Raw genomic sequence first — 21,884 nt, forward strand, 5'->3', positions numbered from 1 at the left:
GCCTGTCTGTAGCAGCTTGCTCCTATCTCTATGTTTCATTGTCCCCAGGTTGGCAGTGCCAATCACTCACTGATGGGGAATGCCTTTTCAGAAGGGCAACTAGGGGAAATGATCCCCTGAAAGCTGTTTCTGTGATGTAGCCACCACAGACTGTCATTGGTTCCTGAAAGGTGGAGTCAATGAGAAATAATGATCCACCCCCATCCACTGTCTTTCCATTATGGGCATCTTTGCAGGCACATGGCTCTATCAAGATTTAGGAACTGCATCACATGGGTACTTGTGTATGCAACTGCAGGATCAGAGACTCCTTGGAGCCAGCCCAACTCAGCAGATTCACTTATAGCATGGCTGCATATAGCAGGCTAGAGGGAGATGATCTTTTATTTATTTATTTATTTCATTTCTATACCGCCCAATAGCCGAAGCTCTCTGGGCGGTTCACAAAAATTAAATCCAAGCAACACACAATAAAACAATTTAAAATATACAGAACATTAAAACCACAATATAACAATACAACCACAATAAAACCTAGCAGCAGTGCAGGAGTTTAAAATACAGATTTAAAACAGCAAAGATAAAAATTTAGAAAGCTAAAATGCTAAAATGCCTGGGAAAATAAAAAGGTCTTCACCTGGCACCAAAAGGAATACAATGTAGGCGCCAGGCGAACCTCACTAGGGAGCTCATTCCAGAGCCGGGGTGCCACAGCAGAAAAAGCCCTCCTCCTAGTAGCCACCCGCCTCACTTCCTTTGGCAGGGGCTCACGGAGAAGGGCCGCTGATGATGATCTTAAGGTCCAGGCAGGCACATCTTGAGAGAGGTGTGTGCGCATACTTGGATGCGCACTTTGCTTTCTCCTCCCCTGCCTCTTTCTGCATCGCAGTTTGTGTATCAATTCCTCTACTTCCCCCCTGTTCTTCCCAGCTTTCTTCTACTCTGATTGGGGGAGGGGGGGATTGGCCACATTCCACTCCCAGATCTCTCTGCAGACTTCAACAATCTGCATTTAGTGATCTCTCCTATGCCTGCTTTAGCATTAGCAGGCTTCTTTGTTAAGTAAACAACAAATGTGCTGCATCTGCTTTGCTTCCTAAAGTTTAGTGATAGTGATTGAGCCGGGGAGGGGGGGAATCCCCTTTCCCTGCATTTAAAAATGCCCCAGTTTTTCTTTCTCTGGAGGTGGGCAGAATTTGCTGCGTTTTCCTTTCATTGGCTGTGTTGTGTTTTAAAATGGTTAAGCATCATTAACAAGACTTCTGCCAGCAGGTAAATAAAACTGTAGAGAAATCTACACTGTGTTGTTTCAACTTTTAAGAAGAGTGGGGTGACTGTGTGTTTAAAAAACGCTTTACTTTTGCTGCTTCAACCTGATGCTGCTCCTTACTTCTGAGTAGGCATGCAGTGTACTGAGCTTCTTCAACTTGTAGGAGGCAAAATGCTCTGCTTTGCTTTCTGTGCTTCCGTGCAGCTTAAACCTGACACTTGTTGTATAGGATAATAAGAGGAATACCACCAGTGACTTTTACTCTAACTTCATGTTTAAAATAATTCAAATTATGGCCCTTCATTGCCCAAGCAAACAGGACCCCTTCCTCTCAACACACCCACAAAAAGCCTTGGTTATCTTATTTATTTTTATTTCTAATAAAATAATAAATAAGAAACTAATAAAGTTTCTTATGTTTCTGGATGCCTGATTTAAATGCCTGATTTAATCAGATCCAGCAGTATCCAGCAGTATGCATGTATATTAAATTATACACAACACAAATGACAAATGCTGTTTAGACACTGCTCCCTATGTTTGGGATATAATAAGAGCAAGACCAGAGGCCTAACTCATTCATTCACCTATGTTCTGAGTACTCTGACAGCAGCACTGTCTCCCACTGATCCTTGGGCATGTTTCTCTCCGGGCTTCATCACACTGGGCTTTTGTCCTGCAATTGAGATTGCTCCTTCACAGAAGTTTGCGGGCTCTTTACATGATGCTGTGACCCTCTTGCATTAAATGCCCTTTGTTCCATTTTTAAATAGATTGCAGATAATGAGCTTTCAAATTATGCCCCCCTCGCCCCGTGTTCCGACTTAAAACGACAAGAAGATGAGTGAGATCAAAGAGAGATAATGGAAGACTCAGATAAGGGGAGAAAGGGGGGGAGCGCATGTTAAGGGAGCCAGTGGTGATCCTGCATTTAAAACGTAAGCAGAAAGCCCTGCTTTAAATGCAGGATTTTAGGCTGGTGTGGAAATGCCCTCTGTCTCTCTAGCCCTATTTGGGCATTCCCCTCCACAAATCACAGAGGGTGACTGTCTGAAGAGGAGAGCTTCCTGTATCCATGAAGTGATTTTCTAGTGTTCTGGCTCACGTGGAGAGCCTCTACAGACACAGGAGGCCCTCTTCAGACAGTCACCCCCCACAAGTTGAGGCCAACGTTAGTTGTGAAGAAATGCCATGTAAAATAACTGCTGTTGTTCCGTAATGTTTACTTTGTGTAAACATTATACGCAAAGTAAACATTACGGAATATAATGCATCTGAGGAGGCCTGAAGCCTAGCTTCGTTACTATGTCAATTGCCTGTTTTAGCAGTACTTGTTTGGACAGTGGCTAGGGTTCTACCTAGGAGGAAAAGAGCAGTCGGGAAGTGACAGTTGACAGGTAAGGAGTTGCCAGGGATTCAGTTAGTCAGTGGGCCTGTTTGCATGTCATGCTAAGCCACCATGGGTTTGCATGACATGAAAAGCTGCAGTTGGGCCTAAATAGGCAACCTGGCACCCATGGGCTTAAATAAGCCATGATGAGCTGTGATGATCATGTGAACCTGGTCAGTAGGTGGTCAGGCAAGTTATAGAAAGACTAAGGAAATGCTGAGAAGAAGGTAGATAGCTGAAGCCTGAATATTAAGCTATTCCTTCTTTGTGGGATACCCATATGTGGCTGGTGAAGATCAGGAATAGAGAGCAGGTGGCTGTTTTATGCCAGGAGGCTATCCTAAGACCTTGTTAGAAGAAGGTTACACAAGCAGGCAGTAAAAATCCAGATAAACTGTCCAGGCAATCAGAAATAGAACAGGAGGAGCTTTGAGAGTGAAAGGAAGACTGTACCCAAGAGCTAGACCTGGTTGTGAGTGTATTTGGCTGGAGTGGGAGCTTAAGGAATTTGGCTTGAGGTAAAAGAAGTCATTAATGGCTCAATCCTATGCATGTTTAGATAAAGATGCTGGCTGGGGCATGCTGGGAGTTGTAGGCCTTTTCTCTGCCTAAACATGCATAGGATTGCACCCTAAAAGGCTTGGATTAGAAACACTGTTTCTTGAGAAGTGTCAGCAAGCATTCTTTTGAAAACTCCAAAGTAAATAGTATTCCCTTATGTACAAAATATCCCTTTAATAAACCAACTTGTTTAATAATCTTGTCTCTAGTGTTGGTGCCACTCTCATTACTAAACCTCTTATACCAAGGTACTAGGAGGTTTTAAAGTATTCTGAGAGAATTGGCGGCAGCAGGAGAGGGTCAGCTTGTGGCTTGTTTCCCCACTGCGTGTGCTGGGGGATTTGCATAATGTACCCTCACCAGAGCAGCTTGCTGTGTCGTGCAAACCTGATGAGGGTGGCTTGTTGTCACAGGTCACCCAGTCACCCAGAACCCATGGGCTGTTGTAGGGTTCTGGGGTGACTTGTTAACCATGGAAACAAACCACCCTCGCATGACATGGCAAGCTGCGCTGGTGAGGGTAATTATACAAATTCCCCAGCACACAACCAGCACGCATAGTGGGGGAAATAAGGCACCAGGGCTTATTCCCCCCCTCCATGATCATGTGAACAGGTCCCGTGCTAAAGTAGTAGAAAGTTGCATAGGCCCTAAAATATAAGCATTTGCTAGAAAAAATAGGAAACCTTATAGGTGGGATTGCCCAGTGAAAGAGCAGTTTCCCCACAGACGGTGGCAGCGCCAGGAACAAAAAGATTCCCCATAGCAATGCGTGAGGATAGGGCAGTGCTAGAATGCTCCCTCTCCTCGCATGTTGAGTATAACCAAAAATGGAATACCTGAATAGGGCTAATATGTGGATGGGAATGGGGCGGGGGGAGACAGTGCAGTGGGGCATATGGGTCTGTGTGTGTATGTGTTCTAGAGAAAGGCCTAAGTTAGCCCCTTGCTGTTAAGGATGTTGCTTGTTCTGGTGTAACACTACCTCTGATTGGCTCCAGCATATCTCACGTGATATGGGCACCCCCACAGAGAAAGGAAGATAAATTTGTATAAACACAATCAAGCATAATTTACCATTTTAGCCTCAATATTTTCCTCATGATCATGGAACCCCAGAGTGTATCCAGTCCTGGATAAAGTGTCTCCTCCCTACTGATGCCCATATTTGGGCCCTGTGTTCCTTGACATCCAGGGTCTTAATAAGCCCCTTGGATTTTGCTGCACTGATGTGGTAACTAATCTGATAATTTCCCTATTGTCTGTCTGCCAATGTACTCAAGGTGATTCACAGTTTAAAATAATGGCTTACAGTGTGATAAGGCAGAATACAAAAGGGAAGAGGTAACGGGGAAAGAGGAAATAAGCAATGAGGAATAAGCCTGCTCAGTTCTGGGTGCAGTAGAGTCCACTGACATTTTGTCCTAGTGAGATCAATGAAGGGACCTCTCCTGTCACCTCTCACTCTGATACTGCCAAGTGCAATGGATGGAAGCAGTTCCAGAAGCTCACAAAATACAACCTATAATTTTTCAGATTAAAAAGAAGTAACCCTGATCATACTGAGTGCACTATGACTCCAGACCTAAGCCCTCCACAGCTGAAGGAAACAGAAGGGAGCACCTTAAGTAATTCAGTTAAGTGACCTTGGAGGAAAGGGACTTTTTCAGTTTTATATGATATACCACACAGGGCCCAGTACATAAAATATTAAAGTAAAATATAACTGTTACCTTAACTTATATGAAAGTAAGCTGGAGGAACTCTCAGAATGCTCATCTTCGAAAAATTCTTCTCTCCCTTCATATGTGAACTGATTATAAGGCAAATAGAGAGGTGTAGACTTGGCGGATGGTGACTGCGAGGCCTCAGTCTGTGATGTTGAAGGGCCTGCTTGCTGACTGTCATGCATTTTCACATCGTTGTGCTCTGACACTTTAGATAGTATTCTATCAATGGTTTTAAAATAAGGCCAATCAGGTGCAAGGGTTTCACTATCGGTCATGCATTTTAATTTCCTGCAATGAAAGAAACACAATCATTTATGAAAACTCAGATTTCAGTAATTTCTTGCAGGTTTCAAAAATTCTACTATAGACAATATGTTAGTGTGTGTTTTAAAGTCACCTTGAAGCAACTAAAAAGAAAAGAAAAATAACTAGGCGTTTGCAGTTCATTATCTCATTGGTTTACTTTTAAGATTTTGATTTGGACCAAAATTAATTTGGTCCAAATCAAACCAAATTACGTTAATTCAAAACTGCTGTACTAGTAAAAACAAAAACAAAATCTTGATAATAAATCTATGTACGTTCATGGTGGATCCTGTTCATACCTATTGTATGCTACATGTTAACAGGTTCTATACTTCCTTCAGCTAACAAATACCTGAGAGCCTTTGAATAGGTACACCAAGAGAGCTGTGATGCTGAGCTGCTTCTCAGCATCCATTTCAGCATAGGCATTTTTGGCTGGGACAGCTGCCTCTTACCAGGCTTCTGGAATGATACACATAATTTCTAAGCCTTTATATGAATCCAGTTTGTTAGACCTGGTCAAGGCCATTTCTCTTTAAGTGACATCTTTCTGGTTTTATCTAAAAAGGTGGCAATTTATATATTTTGCTTATGTGCTTTGCACCTGATTGACTAATTAAGTTGGTAGTTACCCTGCTCCTCCCTCAGCCAAGTTGAATAAATATGAAATCAGAGCATCTGTTGGGCAGGCACATGGAACCTTTGCTGCCTCTCCTGACCCTGTGAATCCTATGCGAGGTAATTTATCGTAAAGAGTTTATCACAGGTTAGTAAGCTTTCTGTCTTGTTTTCTTTAGTGCCTTCTAGACACATGGCTTCTTGTTTACTGTACGCCTGTAATAAATGTTCTTAAATTAGAAACTGGTGGTTGATTTCTGACTAAACCCAAGGGAAGGCTAGTTTTTTTCTCTCACCATGCAGTCTAGATCGGTTGGTTATAAGCTACTGAGTCAGATAAGGAGAGAATGAGGTTAGCACCAGCCAAAGGCTAGCCAATGCAGGCTGCGGGCTTGGCTGCTTATCTAACTTCTCTTCAGTACACCAGATAACTAGAGAAAACCCTGCTCAACTGACCTAAAGGGGGTTTAGTAGGAGTGGGTGGTGGCAGTTACTGCCAAATGGCTAATAAAACAAACCCAGAACTGTCAAAAGGGCTTTGTGGTAGAAGTTAATCTTCTATCTTGCATTGTCTTATTATTTCATGTATTGATCATTAGATAGCTATAACACTAGATGGCAGTAGAGAGTTCCATCTCCTGGCTTTGAAGCTTCTCTGAAGGTTCGAGAAGTTCGGTTTTTTCCTCTCTAGTATATATCTATATACATATGGAAGGAAGCATGTTGGTTAGTGTGTAGTGTGAGAAGACTACAGCATGTAGCAAATCTTAGAGTTCCAGCTGCTCATAATTAGGAAAGGAAGACAGAGATAGAGAATAGGATTTCTTATGCTAATAACTCTTTGAAAAATAAAGTTAGTAAGTTTGACTAGATATACTGGCCTGTTGTTCTCTAATTTCTTAAAGTCTTCAATATTCCTGGTTCCATTGTGCAGAAGCTAGGCTAAAAACGGGTCATGGGTCCAGTTCCCCCAGTACCCTCTCCTTGAAAAAAAAAATGGGCGAGGGAGATTTTTTAAAGAGTCTGAAGAGTCTGCAAGGCTTAGTTTAGAAAGGTTGGCTGCTGTTTCTGAGGTAGGCAGAAGAGCAGATAGTATTGAAATGCTAAATGAATCCTACTATCAGAGATAGGCCTATGTGAACAAGAAAGCCAAGGGATATCTCTATCCCTAAGTGACAATTTGATATTTCATAATGAAGATCAACAGACAGCAAAAGAAATACGGGATAGATTAAAGGACATATTTCGGCAAAAGACAATGAATATACAAGTCTCCCTAATGCTTCAGCTCTGCAACAAGCAAGACAGCTTGGCTAGACAGCCATAGGATATGTGGTTTTCCGGGAACCGACCTCAGAGCCCATGCTCCGAGGTCAGATTCCCGGAGAACTGATCTTTCCCCCCTTCCGCACTGCAGCGGAACAACCCTGTGCTCTGCACTCAAAAGAGGAGCATGGAGCGGCCAAAATGGGGTGTTTCCAGGGGGGGGGGCTGGGGAGGGGAATGAGGAAATGCTGGTACAACACATCCTATGTGTCATTTGGCAGCCCCCTCCCCTGCTCTGCCTTCCCGCGGCTGTCTAGCCATAAATGTCCCGCGGCTGTCTAGCCACAAAATCGGCTGTCTAGCCACAAATGCAGGGCAGGAGAAGCGTGGAGGGAATGATCCCCTCTGTGTTTCTCCTGCCCTGCCCTGCCCTGGATAGGCGGCCGCCTCTGAGTTCGGAGGCAGCCACCTATCCCTACAGGATTCAGCCCTTAAGGATACAAGTGTCTATCAGAGCACATTAGCTCATTTTTGGGAACAGTGAGAAAGCTAGAAAAGCAGGATATAACCCTACCTGAGGCAGCTAAAATTGGCCTTTTGCCTCAAGAATATGAAGGAACAATTTCAAATTAAAGAAAATGTAACTTTGAGTTTTGTTCAGGAATGTTTGCAAGAATTTAACCAAAGAAAGCAATTGAAAAATGAAATCCAGACACAGGCCTACAAACTTACTGAGAGAAAGCAATGTTTTTCTTGTGGAAACAATCTGCATTTCAAAAATACCTGTCCTAATAGGGAGATCAGTAAGCAGAGAAAACTTCCGAAGATTAAATTGCAAGGAAATTAAAAATCCAACATTCATGCTAGTTTTAAAGACAAAGCAGGCAGAGGGAGAGATTTTTCAAAGAATAATTCTGGTAAAGGAAAAAATTTGTACAGCAAAAGTAACAACGCAGGGGTGACTCAGTGCAAATGGAGGACAAAATTTACATACATGGAGCCATTTCTCATTTTTCAACAACTTGGAGATACTTTCCGATACAGATATAGATTGTAAAGTCCCAATTTATCTTGTTGATGGACAGTGTATTTATACAGAAGGAAAGGGGACAATCCATTTAAAATGCAAACTTGATGGAGAGAATATTAGTGAAGTATGCATTCCTGAAGCTTGCTATGTTCCAACCCTGAAAAATAGTCTAATGACAGTGAAAACAGCCATAATGCATGGATGCAGAGTTCTGTTTAGAAGAAATCACTGTTTTGTGTTCAAAGGTGGAAAACTACTTATGAAGGGAAATCTAAGCAATGAAGATTATGAAGTAGAATGTGTAAGACAGCAAGCTAATGTTGTAAAAAGGTGTTTCCTTAAGGATTGCTTGGTACTATGGCATCTCAGATTTGGCCATATAAACATTGAATGCATTTCAAAATTAGTGAAAGATGGGTTAGCAAAGAATTTACAAATTAAAGCATGCCAATCTGAATTCAAATGTGTTGACTGCATTAAAGCAAAGGCTACAAGTTGTTGTTGTTGTTGTTCAGTCGTTCAGTCGTGTCCGACTCTTCGTGACCCCATGGACCATAGCACGCCAGGCCTTCCTGTCCTGCGCTCTCTCCCGGAGCGTGCTCAAGTTCCACATATAAACCAGTTACTGAAAGACAATCAAAAGGACCTTTAGACCTGATGCATAGTGATATCTGTGGGCCACTTCCAGTAAGAACACCAGGAGGAAATATTTACTTCTTAACATTCATAGATGATTTTTTGAAATATTTTTACGGTTACCTCCTTAAAGAGAAAAGTGATGTGCTACAAAAGTTCAAAGAATACATAGTCAGAGAAAATAATAAATTTGGAAGAAAGCTCAAGACCTTGTGCACTGATAATGCTGGTGAATATACAGGGAAAGATAATGAGAAATATCTAAAGGAACAAGGTATTAAACATGAGAAAACAATCCCGTACACCCCTGGACAAAATAGTGTGGCTGAAAGAATTGTACATTATTAGAAGTAGCTAGAAGCATGCTTCTGGATGCTGGACTACAAAACAAATACTGTGGAGAAGCAGTGATGATTGCTACATATCTACAAAACCAGTTGCCTACCAGAGATAGAGAAGCAACTCCATTTGATCTGTGGAATGGAACCAAACCAAATGTAAATCACTTCAGAGTGTTTGGCTCAAAGGCATATGCTTATGTACATAGAGACAAAAAGGGGAAAACTAGACTGCAGGAGCAAAGACGGTATATTTATGAATTAGGCTGCAAAGGATACAGAATTCTTGATCCTGTTACAGAAACAATCAAGGTACACAGCCTAGCATAGCTTGACGAACAACCAAATACTAATAGAATGTAAGAGATAAATGTATATATCCCATCAGGTGAAGCAACACCACAACAGACACAGAGGAATGGAACTGTGACCTTTGGCATTATGAGTGGACACAAGCAAGAAGGAAATACAGAAACTGAACCAGAGGTGAGACACTTAAATAGACAGAACAAACTACCTGACAGATTGTCTCTTCTAGCAAGAGAGGAGGAGACAGCCAAACCCTCTAACTGGCAAGAAACTGAAGGCATACCAGACACTACGGTAGACAAGTGGTTACAAGCAGCAAGGGAAGAATACAGTCTCTGCATAAGAACAAAACATGGACTCTTACAGAATTACCAAAGGGGAGAAAGGCTATTGCGTGCAAATGGCTTTTTACAACCAAGTGAGAGGCAGAAGGGGATATCCAGCGCCACAAGGTGAGGCTAGTTGTGAAAGGATACTCCCAGAAATATGGAGAAGCTTATGATGAAACCTTTGCACCCATGGTCAAACACACTTCTATCAGGACATTATTCAGTATTGCTCCATCCAGAGGGATGAATGTTTAACATCTGGATGTGAAGATAGCCTTTCTATATGGTGACATCACGGAAGATATAGATATGCAACAACCACTGAGGTTTATAGAAACTGGGAAAGATTGGTATGTAAACTACAAAAGAGCATTTATGGCTTGCAGCAAGCTGCTAGAGCCTGGAACAACAAGCTAAACCAACTACTTGTAAAGGAGGGATTCACACAGGAAAAGGCTGACCCCTGCCTGTACTCAAGATTCAGAAATGGCAGATGAATCTTTATTCTAATTTATGTAGATAATCTGATCTTGTGCTATCAAGACAAGGAGGACAGTAATGAAATTATCAGAAATCTCAGCAAAGTAATAGAAGTAAAGGACTTGGAAACCATTTCTTGTTATCTTGCAATACAAGTTGAAAGGGGAAAAGATGGGAGTTTCTTCATCAACCAGAAACAGAAAATAACTGACTTCATAGAGTATCTTGGACTGACAGAGACCAATGTAGTGGAAACTCCAATGGAGATGAATTTGGGCAACAAAGATGATCAGAGGACTGGAAACAAAGCCCTATGAAGAGAGACTGAAAGAACTGGGCATGTTTAGCCTTGAGAAGAGAAGACTGAGGGGAGATATGATAGCACTCTTCAAGTACTTGAAAGGTTGTCACAGAGAAGAAGGCCAGGATCTCTCCTTGGTCATCCCAGAGTGCAGGATACGGAATCATGGGCTCAAGTTACAGGAAGCCAGATTCCGGCTGATCATCAAGAAAAACGTCCTGACTGTTAGAGCAATACGACAATGGAAGCAATTCCCTATGGAGGTGGTGGGCTCTCCCACACTGGAGGCATTCAAGATGAGGCTGGACAGCCATCTGTCAGGGATGCTCTGACTTGGATTCCTGCATTGAGCAGGGGGTTGGACTCGATGGCCTTGTAGGCCCCTTCCAACCCTACCATTCTATGATTCCTTAAAGAAATTGAGCCTGATGAACCACAGCAAAATAACAATCAATACAGGACAGCAATTGGAATGCTCCTGTAATCACAATTGTTACAAGACCATACATTGCAGCAGCAATGGGAATATTATGCAGAAAGGTTAATGCACCCAACCGAGAAGGATTGGACTGTACTCAAGAGAATCAGAAGATACTTGAAGGGAACTGCAGATCTAAAATTAAGATTACCTGGAGACAGCAATCCCAGACTGGTGGGTTCCATGGACACAAACAGGGCTGAAGATAGGGAAGACCTTCAGTGGAAATCTATTCTATTATGGAGGAGGAGTTATAGGATGGACAAGCAAGAAACAGTCAGTTGTGGCCCTTTCTTCTACAGAAGCTGAATATATATCAGCAGCACAAGAGTGCCAAGAGCTGACCTGGTTGAACAAACTACTTGAAGACTTTGGGATCAATGAACCAAAGCCAACTATAATGTATGAAGATAACAAGAGCTGTATCTTGCTATCACAGTCAGAGAAAACGACTCAGCAAACAAAGTACGTTGATGCAAAACATTAGAATCATAGAATAGTAGGGTTGGAAGGGGCCTATAAGACCATCGAGTCCAACCCCCTGGTCAATGCAGGAATCTAAGGAATCTACATAATCTCATTATGTAAGAGATGTATAACAGAAGGGGCTTGTAGAATTGCAGTATTGTCCAAGGAAAGAAGTGGTGGCAAACCACTTCCAAGAGACCATTTCAAGAACTTTCGAGAGGCAATGGGACTTGTGGGTTGCTGCCAGGGTGGAAACTGAGCCCAGAAAACCTCAGAGCAGTTCAGATTCTGAGGAGGAACAGCTATCTGTGGGAGAGGGGCCAGCTCATCCCTCACAGGCTCAGCACCTGGCAGAGATTCCTCCTGCCAGCATTCCTAAGATAGATAGCGACCCTGGCAGTGAGGGAATGCGGGAGGGGGGCTTCTTAGACGCTCGATGCAGACGCAAAGAGCGACGAGTGATGGAGGGCGCGGAAAGAAGGCGTAGCGCCCATTTGGCGCGCAAGCAACGGCCACCTCCCTTGAACCCAAGGGAAAGAGGGAGGATCTCTCCCTAGCCCATACGTTCTGGGTCTTCAAGTGACTCACTTTCAAACGGGGATCATCTGACTACTTGAAGCTTAGGCCACCCTGCTGTACCTTGCTTTAGTCGCTGGTGATTAGCATCTGAAAGAGTCATTAAGTTGTGAAAGGATTAAAGCTTTGAAAAGAAATCCTTTCGTCTCTATCTTGAGTTGGCTATTGGAATCTACTGGGAGAGGCGGCCAGGGCGCTCCTGACAGTTGCTATCTTGCATTGTCTCATTTTTATATATTCTTTTCATGTACTGATCATTAGATAGCTATAACACTAGATGGCGGTAGAGAGTTCCATCTCCTGGCTTCTTGAAGTTTCTTGGAAAGTTCTAGAAGAAAGTTTGTTCCTCTCATGTGTATCTGGAAGGAAGGAAGCATGTTAGTTAGTGTGTAGAATGAAATAGTGTGAGAAGACTACAGGACGTAGCAAGTCTTAGGGCGCAATCCTATGCATGTTTAGACAGAGAAAAGGCCTACAACTCCCAGCTTTGCTGGCTGGGGAATGCTGGGAGTTGTAGGCGTTTTCTCTGTCTAAACATGCATAGGATTGTGCCCTTAGTTAGTGTTTCAGCCGCTCATAATTCGGAAAGGAAGACAGAGTTAGAGAATAGATAGATTTAGGATTTCTTATGCTAATAACTCTTTGAACAATAAAGAGTTAGTAAGTTTGACTAGATATACTGGCCTCTTGTTCTCTGATTTCGTAAAGTCTCCAATACTCCTGGTTCCATTGTGCAGAAGCTAAGCTAACACTTTGGAGCCACTGTGTGGCACTAAAAGGTTCTGGAAGTAGGGATGGGCAAATGAGCAATGTTCGAGATCGCTAGGATTATCTGAACATTGTCTCGCCATTTGTCTTGTGCCTGATTTGAGTTTGTGATCACTGCTTGTTCTGAGCAAACAGGAAATGTGCACAAACTGAACAACTATCAAATGGGAGATTTGCACAAATCTCCCCAAATTTGCACAATTTTCATCCACAGACCAAAGCAGGGGCTGATTCCTCTACTGAGGAAATTTGTGCAAATTATGAAATTTGCTCTAATCAAACTGGGAATTGGAAATGAGATAAATGTGACCACATGTTCAACAATTAGTGAATATTTTCAGCAGACATATGCTCGGGCTTGTGCTCAACATTCAGAGCTTTGAGCGGGGCATGCTCACATGTTTTGTGAGCGAAAACAAAATTCTCACACATCCCCATCTGGAAGGCTATAGTTTTGTCAGTTTACACTGAATGTCCACCTGCAAATGGGGGAGGAGGAAAACATTTTATTTCCAAGGTTGCTGAAAAGGTCCTCTTGAACCCTTGTGGATCTTTTAAAAATTATTTTTTCAGCATAGTTCTCAAACATTTTGTCTTCAAACTGCTGCTGCTTCAGTGCCATTCCCCTCCCCCTCCCCTCTCCCCTTTGTAGAGTGATCCCAGCTAACTACAAAATGAGTACGATGGTGTCATGGAGGGCAAATGTGTCTGAGTAAGGGCAATGCTTTCTAGACTGCTCACATGAGTGATCATAACCAATCAGAAGCATATTGCCTGCCTTCAAAGCAGCCAGAGCACATGTATGTTGTCAAGAGAGGGAGAAATGTATGGAATAATATTGGAATGTGTAAGTAATCAGAACATAGGGGGGAGGGTTTGAGCATATGAAAAGTCAAGGCTAAATATTTTGTTATGGTGGATGGACACAGAATGGCACGGTATTTCTTTTATTAGCTTTAATTTTTTTTCTAAATGATGGCCCCTCAGTTAAAAATCACTTCTCTAAATATAAAAGGGGCGGAGAGCCCCATCAACAGAGCCAGACTGTGAAATTTAGTGAAGGAATTGGGCTATTCTATTTTATTACTCCAAGAAACTCATAAAATCACTGGATGTTCTTATACCAGGTAGAGTCTCATAAATATGTGCCCCCTGGATCTAATAAAGCAAGGGGGGGTAGCAATAGTGTTTCATGATGATGTAGATTTTGTTACACAAAAGATTTTGAGGGACCCACAAGGCCATTTTCTTTTGTTAAAGGGATTCTATAATCAATCACACTTGTTAACTGTAGCTACTATGTCCCCAAACTAGGGACAAATAGGGTTCGTTCACAGCGTGTTTAAAAAACTTTAAAAGTTTAGGACTGGCCCAGTAATTTTAGGCGGATACTTTAATTGGAACCTTCAAGGGGTAGGAACTGCAGTTTCAGGAGATGGTGATAATGCCTCTCTCAGAAAATATTGACAGGCAAGTAAAATGTGTGAAGTCTTCAAAACCTATCAGTTACAGGATGCATGGGCGGAGTTATACCCTTGAGATTTTAGTTTTTCATTTTATTCACGTCCACATGGATCCTTTTCTGGGATCGACAGTTTTATTGCCAAAGGAACTATTACAAGAGTTGCAGGGAGCAGACTTAGAGATTATAAAAGTTACAGACCATGCAGCCCTTTCATTACATTTGACCCTCACACCCGGGATAAAAAATTCTCCAGTATGGAGATGTAATCCTCTGTTGTTAACAGCTGATAAAAGTAAGCAAAAAATACAAGAAAGTTTAGAGCACTATTTTGTGGAGAATTCTATGGATACAATAAGCTCTACTTTGAGATGGGAAACCATGAAGGCTACAATATGGGGAATACAGTCAGGACCAGAAATATTGGAACAAGGATAACTGTTTTGGCAGTTGGCCTCTGTACACCACCACATTGAAGTTGAAAGGAAACACACCCAGATGGGAGCGAAGTCAGGACTTTCAGCTGTAATTCAAGGGCTTTGATAAAAGTGGGGCACAAACAATTCAGGAAGGACAGCCAGTGGCATACACACACACCCATTGTTGGTGGCTTGTAAGGAATGGATCGAATGGCTGACAAGCAGCTGCATGGCCAGGTGTGGCCTGTTTCCTGGGTACCCCATAACCAGTCAAGCAGATAAAAGGCCTGGAGGTGGTTCGGAGTGTTACATTTGCATTTGGTAGCTGTTCACTGGAACTCCCAACATGAGGTCCAAAGAGGTGTCCATGAGAATGAAGGAGGCCATCAATAGGCTGAGGAAACAAAATAAACCCATCAGAGAGATAGCAAAAACAGTGGGAGTGGCCAGCACAACAGTTCGGAACATCCTGGAAAAAAGAAGGAATTAACTGGCAAGCTCAGCAACAGCAAAAGGCCTGGAAGACCACGGAAGACAACTAAAGTGGATGACCACAGAATTCTGCTCAGGGTGAAGAGGAACCCTTTCACAACATCTAGCCAGGTCAAGAACGCTCTTGAGGAGGTAGGCATGTCATTGTCAACATCTACAGTCAAGAGACGGCTTTATGAATGTAAATACAGAGGCTTCACAACAAGGTGCAAACCACTGGTAACACTCAAGAACCGAAAGGCCAGATTAGCCTTTGCCAGCAAACACCTAAAAAAGCCTGCCCAGTTCTGGAATAAGATTCTTTGGACTGATGAAACCAAGATTAACTTGTACCAGAATGATGGGAAGAGAAATGTATGGAGAAGGAAAGGAACAGCTCATGATCCAAAGCATACCACATCATCTGTCAAACATGGTGGAGGCAGTGTTATGGCATGGCCATGTATGTCTGCCAATGGAACCAGGTCACTGGTGTTTATTGATGACCTGACTGCTGATAAAAGCAGCAGGACGAATTCTGAAGTGTATAGGGTTCTACTTTCTGCTCAGATTCAGCCGAATGCTGCCAAACTGATAGGACGCCGCTTCATATTGCAGATGGATAATGACCCAAAACATACAGCAAAAGCTACCCAGGAGTTTCTCAAGGCAAAGAAGGGGGATGTTCTTCAATGGCCAAGTCAGTCACCTGATCTCAACCCAATAGAGCATGCTTCTCACTTACTGAAGACAAGACTGAAGGCAGAAGGACCCACAAACAAGCAGCAGCTGAAGGCAGCTGCAGTGAAGGCCTGGCAAAGCATCTCAGCATTTGGTCATGTCCATGGGTTCCAGACGTCAGGCAGTCATTGACTGCAAAAAATTTTCATCCAGGTATTAAAGGCGATCCTTAAGTTTGACATGATGTTGGTTTGTTCCATTGAGCCACCAACGATGGGGTGTATGTGTATGCCACTGGCTGTATTTCCTGAATGGTTAGTGCCCCACTTTTGTCAAACCCCTTGAATTACAGCTGAAAGTTCTGATTTCACTCCCATCTGGGTGTGTTTCCTTTCAACTTCAATGTGGTGGTGTACAGAGGCCAACTGCTAAAACAGTTATCCTTGTTCCAATATTTCTGGCCCTGACTGTATGTATTAAAGAATTAAGTACAACGAAAAAACAAAACAGAGCACAGACTTCATTATTAGAGAGGGAAATTAGATCCCTAACAGAGATAGGAGTACAGGAACAACTAGGATTAGGCAACTATTGGATAACAAATGTGCAGAACTACAGAACCTAGATATTAATAAAACAATGGTGGGGATGCTGTATACTAGACAGTGATTTTATGAATGTGATGGCAAAAGGGTCATGGTTATTAGCTAACAGATTGAAGCAGCACATGGGAAGAAACAAAATCACTGAAATTAAAGATAATTACGGGGTTAAGTATTTGGATCCTGAAAAAAATGTTAATCTATTTGCTGAATATTTTGAACAAATTTATGCAAACGCAGAGAGTGATCTAGAATTAATAGTGGAATATCAGGTTACAGCTAAAGTTACTCCTTTGGTGGATGAAGAGGACATGGCTTGATAGACCCATTACGTCAGAAGAGATAGAGGAGGCGCTCTGTTGTCTTAACTCAAATAAATCCCCAGGCCCAGATGGGTTTACTGGGGAATTTTATAAACACTTTAAGGAAATATTACTTCCTCATCTTCAGTCTGTCTTCAATAGAATTTTGGAGGGTGCCCAACTTCCTGAGACTTGGACATGCTCCAAAATTGTAGTATTATTAAAACCAGGAAAGAACCCACTGAAGATGGAGTCTTACAGACCAATTTCGTTATTAAATAATGACTACAAATGTTTTACTTTGGTATTCACAAACTGACTGAAAGGGCATGTGGGGAAACTTGTTCATACAGACCAGTATGGTTTTCTTCCATGAAAATTTATGGCAGATCCTGTTCAGAGGTTATTTAGTTTGATACATTTTTGTAAGGAGCCTAAGGGAGCAATCCTATCTAGATAGGCAGCCGCCTCCGAAGTCGGAGGCGGCCGTCTATCCAAAGCAGGGCAGGAGAAGCACGGAGAGGATCGTTCCCTTCACGATTCTCCTGGTCTGCTTTTTTGGCAAGACAGCCGATTGCGGGTGTCTAGCCCCGCCTCGGAATGCCCCCAGCCATGCCGCTTTCCGGCCATTCTGCACTCCTCTTGTGAGCATGGAGGAATGGGCTGCCGCACGCCTCCGAGGCAGCGTGGAAATGCGGGGAGGTCGGTTCTCCGGGAACCGACCTCGGAGTGCAGGCTCTGAGATTGGTTCCTGGAAAAGAACATACCCTATGGCCATCTCGCGCTGTCTAGCAGCCATAGAATTGCTCCCAAAATCTCTGATGGCAATTTTGGCCTTGGATTTGTTTAAGGCCTTTGATTGCGTAAACTGGAGTTTTCTGAAAAATGCCCTACAACATTATCAATTTGGCCCTAAATTTTTGAATGCAGTCCAGGCTATTCACTCTCCAACTCTGGCACAGATTCATGTTAAAAATTTAGACTCCTGAAATATAAATTTGTATAGTGGTACAAACAAGGCTGCCCACTGTCACCTATTTTGTTTACCCTAGTAGCTGAATTTTTGGCAAATTGATCTCAAGCTCACCCACAAATAAGTGGAATTACAGTGGGTAATATGGAACATTTGATTAGTTTGTATGCCAACGACATATTATTGACAATGCAATATCATCATATGCAATTCAGGCTCTACAAGTAGAATTAGATACATTTAAGGAAACAGTGGGCCTGAGGGTTAATTTCAAGAAATCAGACCTTTTCTGTTTAACTTTTCCTCCAGGTGAGCAATTAAGAGTCTCACAAAGACTACGGATCCCATTAGTAAATAACTGTTTTCACTATTTAGGGATTTATCTACCTAGGAACATACGAAAACTCTTTAAAATAAATTATGGATGGCTGTGGAAAAATATTTTGAAAGATATAAGTAAATGGGAGAAACTTAATCATTCACTTTTTAGTCGAATAGCAACTATTAAGATGATGGTCCTTCCTAAGTTAACAGATTTGTTGTATGTATTATCCCTAGAACTTCAATGTAAGATATTGCGAATTTGGCAGAGTAGATTAGAGCAATGAGCCTCGTGTGGCGCAGAGTGGTAGGTGGCTGTATAGCAACCAAAGCTCTCCCCACGACCTGAGTTCGATCCCAGCGGAAGCTAGGTCCCAGGTAGCCAGCTCAGGTTGACTCAGCCTTCCATCCTTCTGAGGTTGGTAAAATGAGTACCCAGCTTGCTGGGGGAAAGGTAGTCACGACTGGGGAAGGCAATGGCAAACCACCCCGCTATAGTCTGCCACAAAAACGCTAGCGCAAGCGGCGTCCCTCTAGGGGTCAGTAATGACCTGGTGCTTGCACAGGAGGAACCTTTCCTTAAGGGCCGCGGTGGCTTAGTGGTTAAGACGCTGAACTGCAGACCGGAAGGTCGGCAGGACAGCAGTTCGAGACCCGAGTGCCGCGTGACGGAGTGAGCTCCCGTCTTCAGTCCCAGCTCCTGCCAACCTAGCAGTTCAAAAGCAAGAAATTGCAAGTAGATAAATAGGTACCGCTTTGGCGGGAAAGGTAACAGCATTCCGTGCACCTCGGTGTTCAGTCATGCTGGCTACATGACCACGGAAGCGTCTTCGGACAGCGCTGGCTCTTCGGCTTAGAAACGGGGATGAGCACCACACCCTAGAGTTGGACACAACTGGTTGGGGACACCTTTACCTTTTTATATTTAAAAGTCAGAAACCATGTACAGCCAAAGTTCTTAGATATAGGCAATGCATAGCAGGAGGATGGGATATCTCTAATCTAATATATTTTTAATCGTATCAGCTGCGTCACCTCCTCTCTTAGTTAATGGCAGATATTAATAATCATTGGGTACAGGTGGAGAGAACGATGTTACCATCACAGATAGTGGATTCATTTTTATATATTAAAAATGAACTTAAGAGAATATGTGTGAGTAAAACCTCAACGTTGAGAGCAATTTTACAGGTCCGGAGAGGGAGGAAAGAAAAATTACTACCAGGGATATCCCCTATGACTCCCTTACATTGTCATCCGGCCTTCTGCTCTGACGACTGACCAATGGATATACTGGCCTTTAAACAGAAGGGGCTTTATAGGTTGAAATAATTTTATTTGAATGCCCTCCCCCTCCCCGGGGAGTTCTGGAGGGCTCATTTGAAGGAGGTTGGAATAACTTGGTTAGCATGGTATCAAGTAGGTACGTTCATTAGAAGAGAGGACATCAAACAACAGGCCCTGAGAAATTTAATATCATGTGAATCCATACTTAAACTCTTAGGCAAGGGGGAGAAAGGCCTGGTGTCACATATTTACAGAGTGCTAATTGATTTAGATATGGGTTCAACTAACAGTTTAAAACAAATGTGGGAGCTGGACTGGGAAATAAAAAGAGAGGATGTTTTTTGGAATTCAGTGTTGGAAAAATTCCCATTTAAATCAATGTCCATTAATATGAGAGAATAAGCTTTGAAGTTTCTTCAAAAATGGTATATGACTTCTGTTCGTTTATCTCATATTCATCAAGAAGAACTGTCAAGATTGTGCTGGAGGGGATGCAAGGAACCAGGATCAACCCAGCATATGTGGTGGTCCTGTGTAAAAGTGACAAAGGTTTGGACTGCAGTCTTTGGGGAAATTGATAAGATACTTGGACAGCAATTGGAGAGAACACTGGAATTGGCACTTTTAGGATTGTTTGGGGGAAATAATAGAAATTGCTCCTCTAAGCCGTTGGCTGGATTTTTGTTGGTGGCAGCAGATAGGTGGGGAGATCCTCATACACTGGCTCAAAGGCAGACCAAAACACTTTCTCTCTGAAGTGGAGAGAAGGCTCCACACATCAAAGGGAAAGAAAGTGCTTGGGGTTTCTGCCAGTGGCAAACATCACTACCATTCCCCCTCTTGCATACACAGAGTACAGTATCCAACAATGTCATTGTACTATGCAAATTATATTGTGCTAGCATACGGGACCTCTATGCAATCTAGAGCTAACAAGCTAGTGTTAGCTTGTGCAATGGGCTTTCTGGGGAATCCCATCACACAAACTAATGCTATTGGTGTTGCACTAGAGGTCCCTTGTGCTTGTGCAATGTAATTTGCATTAGCACAATGACATTGTTGGATACTGCCTAGAGAGAGAGAGAGAGAAAGGCTTCCATTCCTGCAGCCTCTTACCTTCAGCTGGTGGTCTAGGTCTCTCTCCCTACTGAAGGTATCCACTGGCTTAGGTCATGGGACATAGCCACTGCTAAGTGGAGCTGCTCTGCAGCTCATCTTCGCTGTTACCATTGAAATATTGCTCACATGCCCTTACTCTAAAATCCATTTTTGTCCAAGCAAGCTGACTGAATGAAGGCTTAGGTACAACAAAAGCAAGAAAGCTACAGCTCATAGTCACTAACTTAATTAAATCACTAGAAGCAGAATTCACTGGTATCCAAAGCATGGAAATTCCAGACATGGAAACGTCTCTCTGATGGTTAAGTCACTACTCTAACAAAACAATCCAAGGTACATACATCATGAACTGGCCAGTGTAGAGCCCTTGCAGGAAGAGTGCTCCACTCACAAAGTGCCACCACTACCAATAAACACATCAGTGGTTGTTAACAGCCATTAAGGTTAAAATTCCCCCACCCAATGTTTACAGATGGCACCTAAGGTGACCTAGAACCTTATAACCTAGAACCTTAACAGCCTCCCCCAACCTGGTGCCCTCCAGATGTTTTAGACTTCAACTCCCATCTGCTCAGCTAGCTTGGGAAAAGCTGCCCTATACTATTTTGGACACAGAACCCATAGTTAAGCTCAACCTTACACTTGGATCCCTTTAGATTCCCCTTTGTCCTTTGGTAATACTCTTCCTCATCGGTCCAAGGTTTTAAAAAGAGCTGCCCATCGTGAAGTTATCCTTCACCAGAGTTCATCCTGAGTCTGTCTACTTGAGCCATTATCTCTCTTTACTGATTAGGAAGAAGCCTACCTTGCTTAGTTCAAGTGTCACACCATAAAGGGCTCATAGGGGCTTGCTTGTGCTCAGTCCCCCATCGTAGCCTTTAGTCTACTACAAAAACTACTCACAGCTTGTTTTCATAGAAACAGGAGAAAACCCATTCACTATTCATGATGAAAGATCCTTATAGCTCTGTACCCAATCTACCCCAATGAATTTCCAGATTACTGCAAGGCCTATGAAAGGAATTACTTTTTGTCTCTTCTCTCCTCCTCTGGAATAGGTAAATATCTATGTTTTAGAGCGCAATTCTATCCAGGCAGGTGGCTGCCTCTGAACTTGGAGGCGACCGCCTATCCAAAGCAGGGCAGAAGCACAGAGGGGATCGTTCCCTCCGTGCTTCTCCTCCCCTGCATTTTTGGCTAGACAGGAGGACGGAGTGGGGAAGGAGGCTGCTGTACAAAACACTGAATGTGTCGTACAAGCATTTCCGCCCTCCCCACCCTGGAACGCCCCCAGCCATGCCCCGTTACGGCCGCTCCGTGCTCCTCTTGCAAGCGCAGAGGATGGGGCTGTTCTGCACTGCCTCTGAGGCAGCGTGGAAGTGGGGGAGGTTGG

General features: G+C 43.0%; 1 protein-coding gene across 2 annotated transcripts in view; it reads right to left on the reverse strand.

Moving 5' to 3' along the window:
* Nucleotides 1-21,884, reverse strand: part of MSANTD1 (Myb/SANT DNA binding domain containing 1) — a 60,360-nt gene that overhangs the window by 13,401 nt on the left and 25,075 nt on the right. For both annotated transcript variants that reach the window (XM_084860364.1, XM_084860365.1), the window contains one exon: nucleotides 4,955-5,239. In XM_084860364.1, coding sequence (XP_084716490.1) covers nucleotides 4,955-5,239 — 285 coding nt within the window. The remainder of the gene's footprint in view (nucleotides 1-4,954; nucleotides 5,240-21,884) is intronic.

The sequence above is a fragment of the Heloderma suspectum genome, chromosome 5 (genome assembly GCF_057233095.1).
Source record: "Heloderma suspectum isolate Gila_16-S chromosome 5, 16-S_ref, whole genome shotgun sequence".
In the NCBI taxonomy this organism is placed as follows: domain Eukaryota; kingdom Metazoa; phylum Chordata; class Lepidosauria; order Squamata; family Helodermatidae; genus Heloderma; species Heloderma suspectum.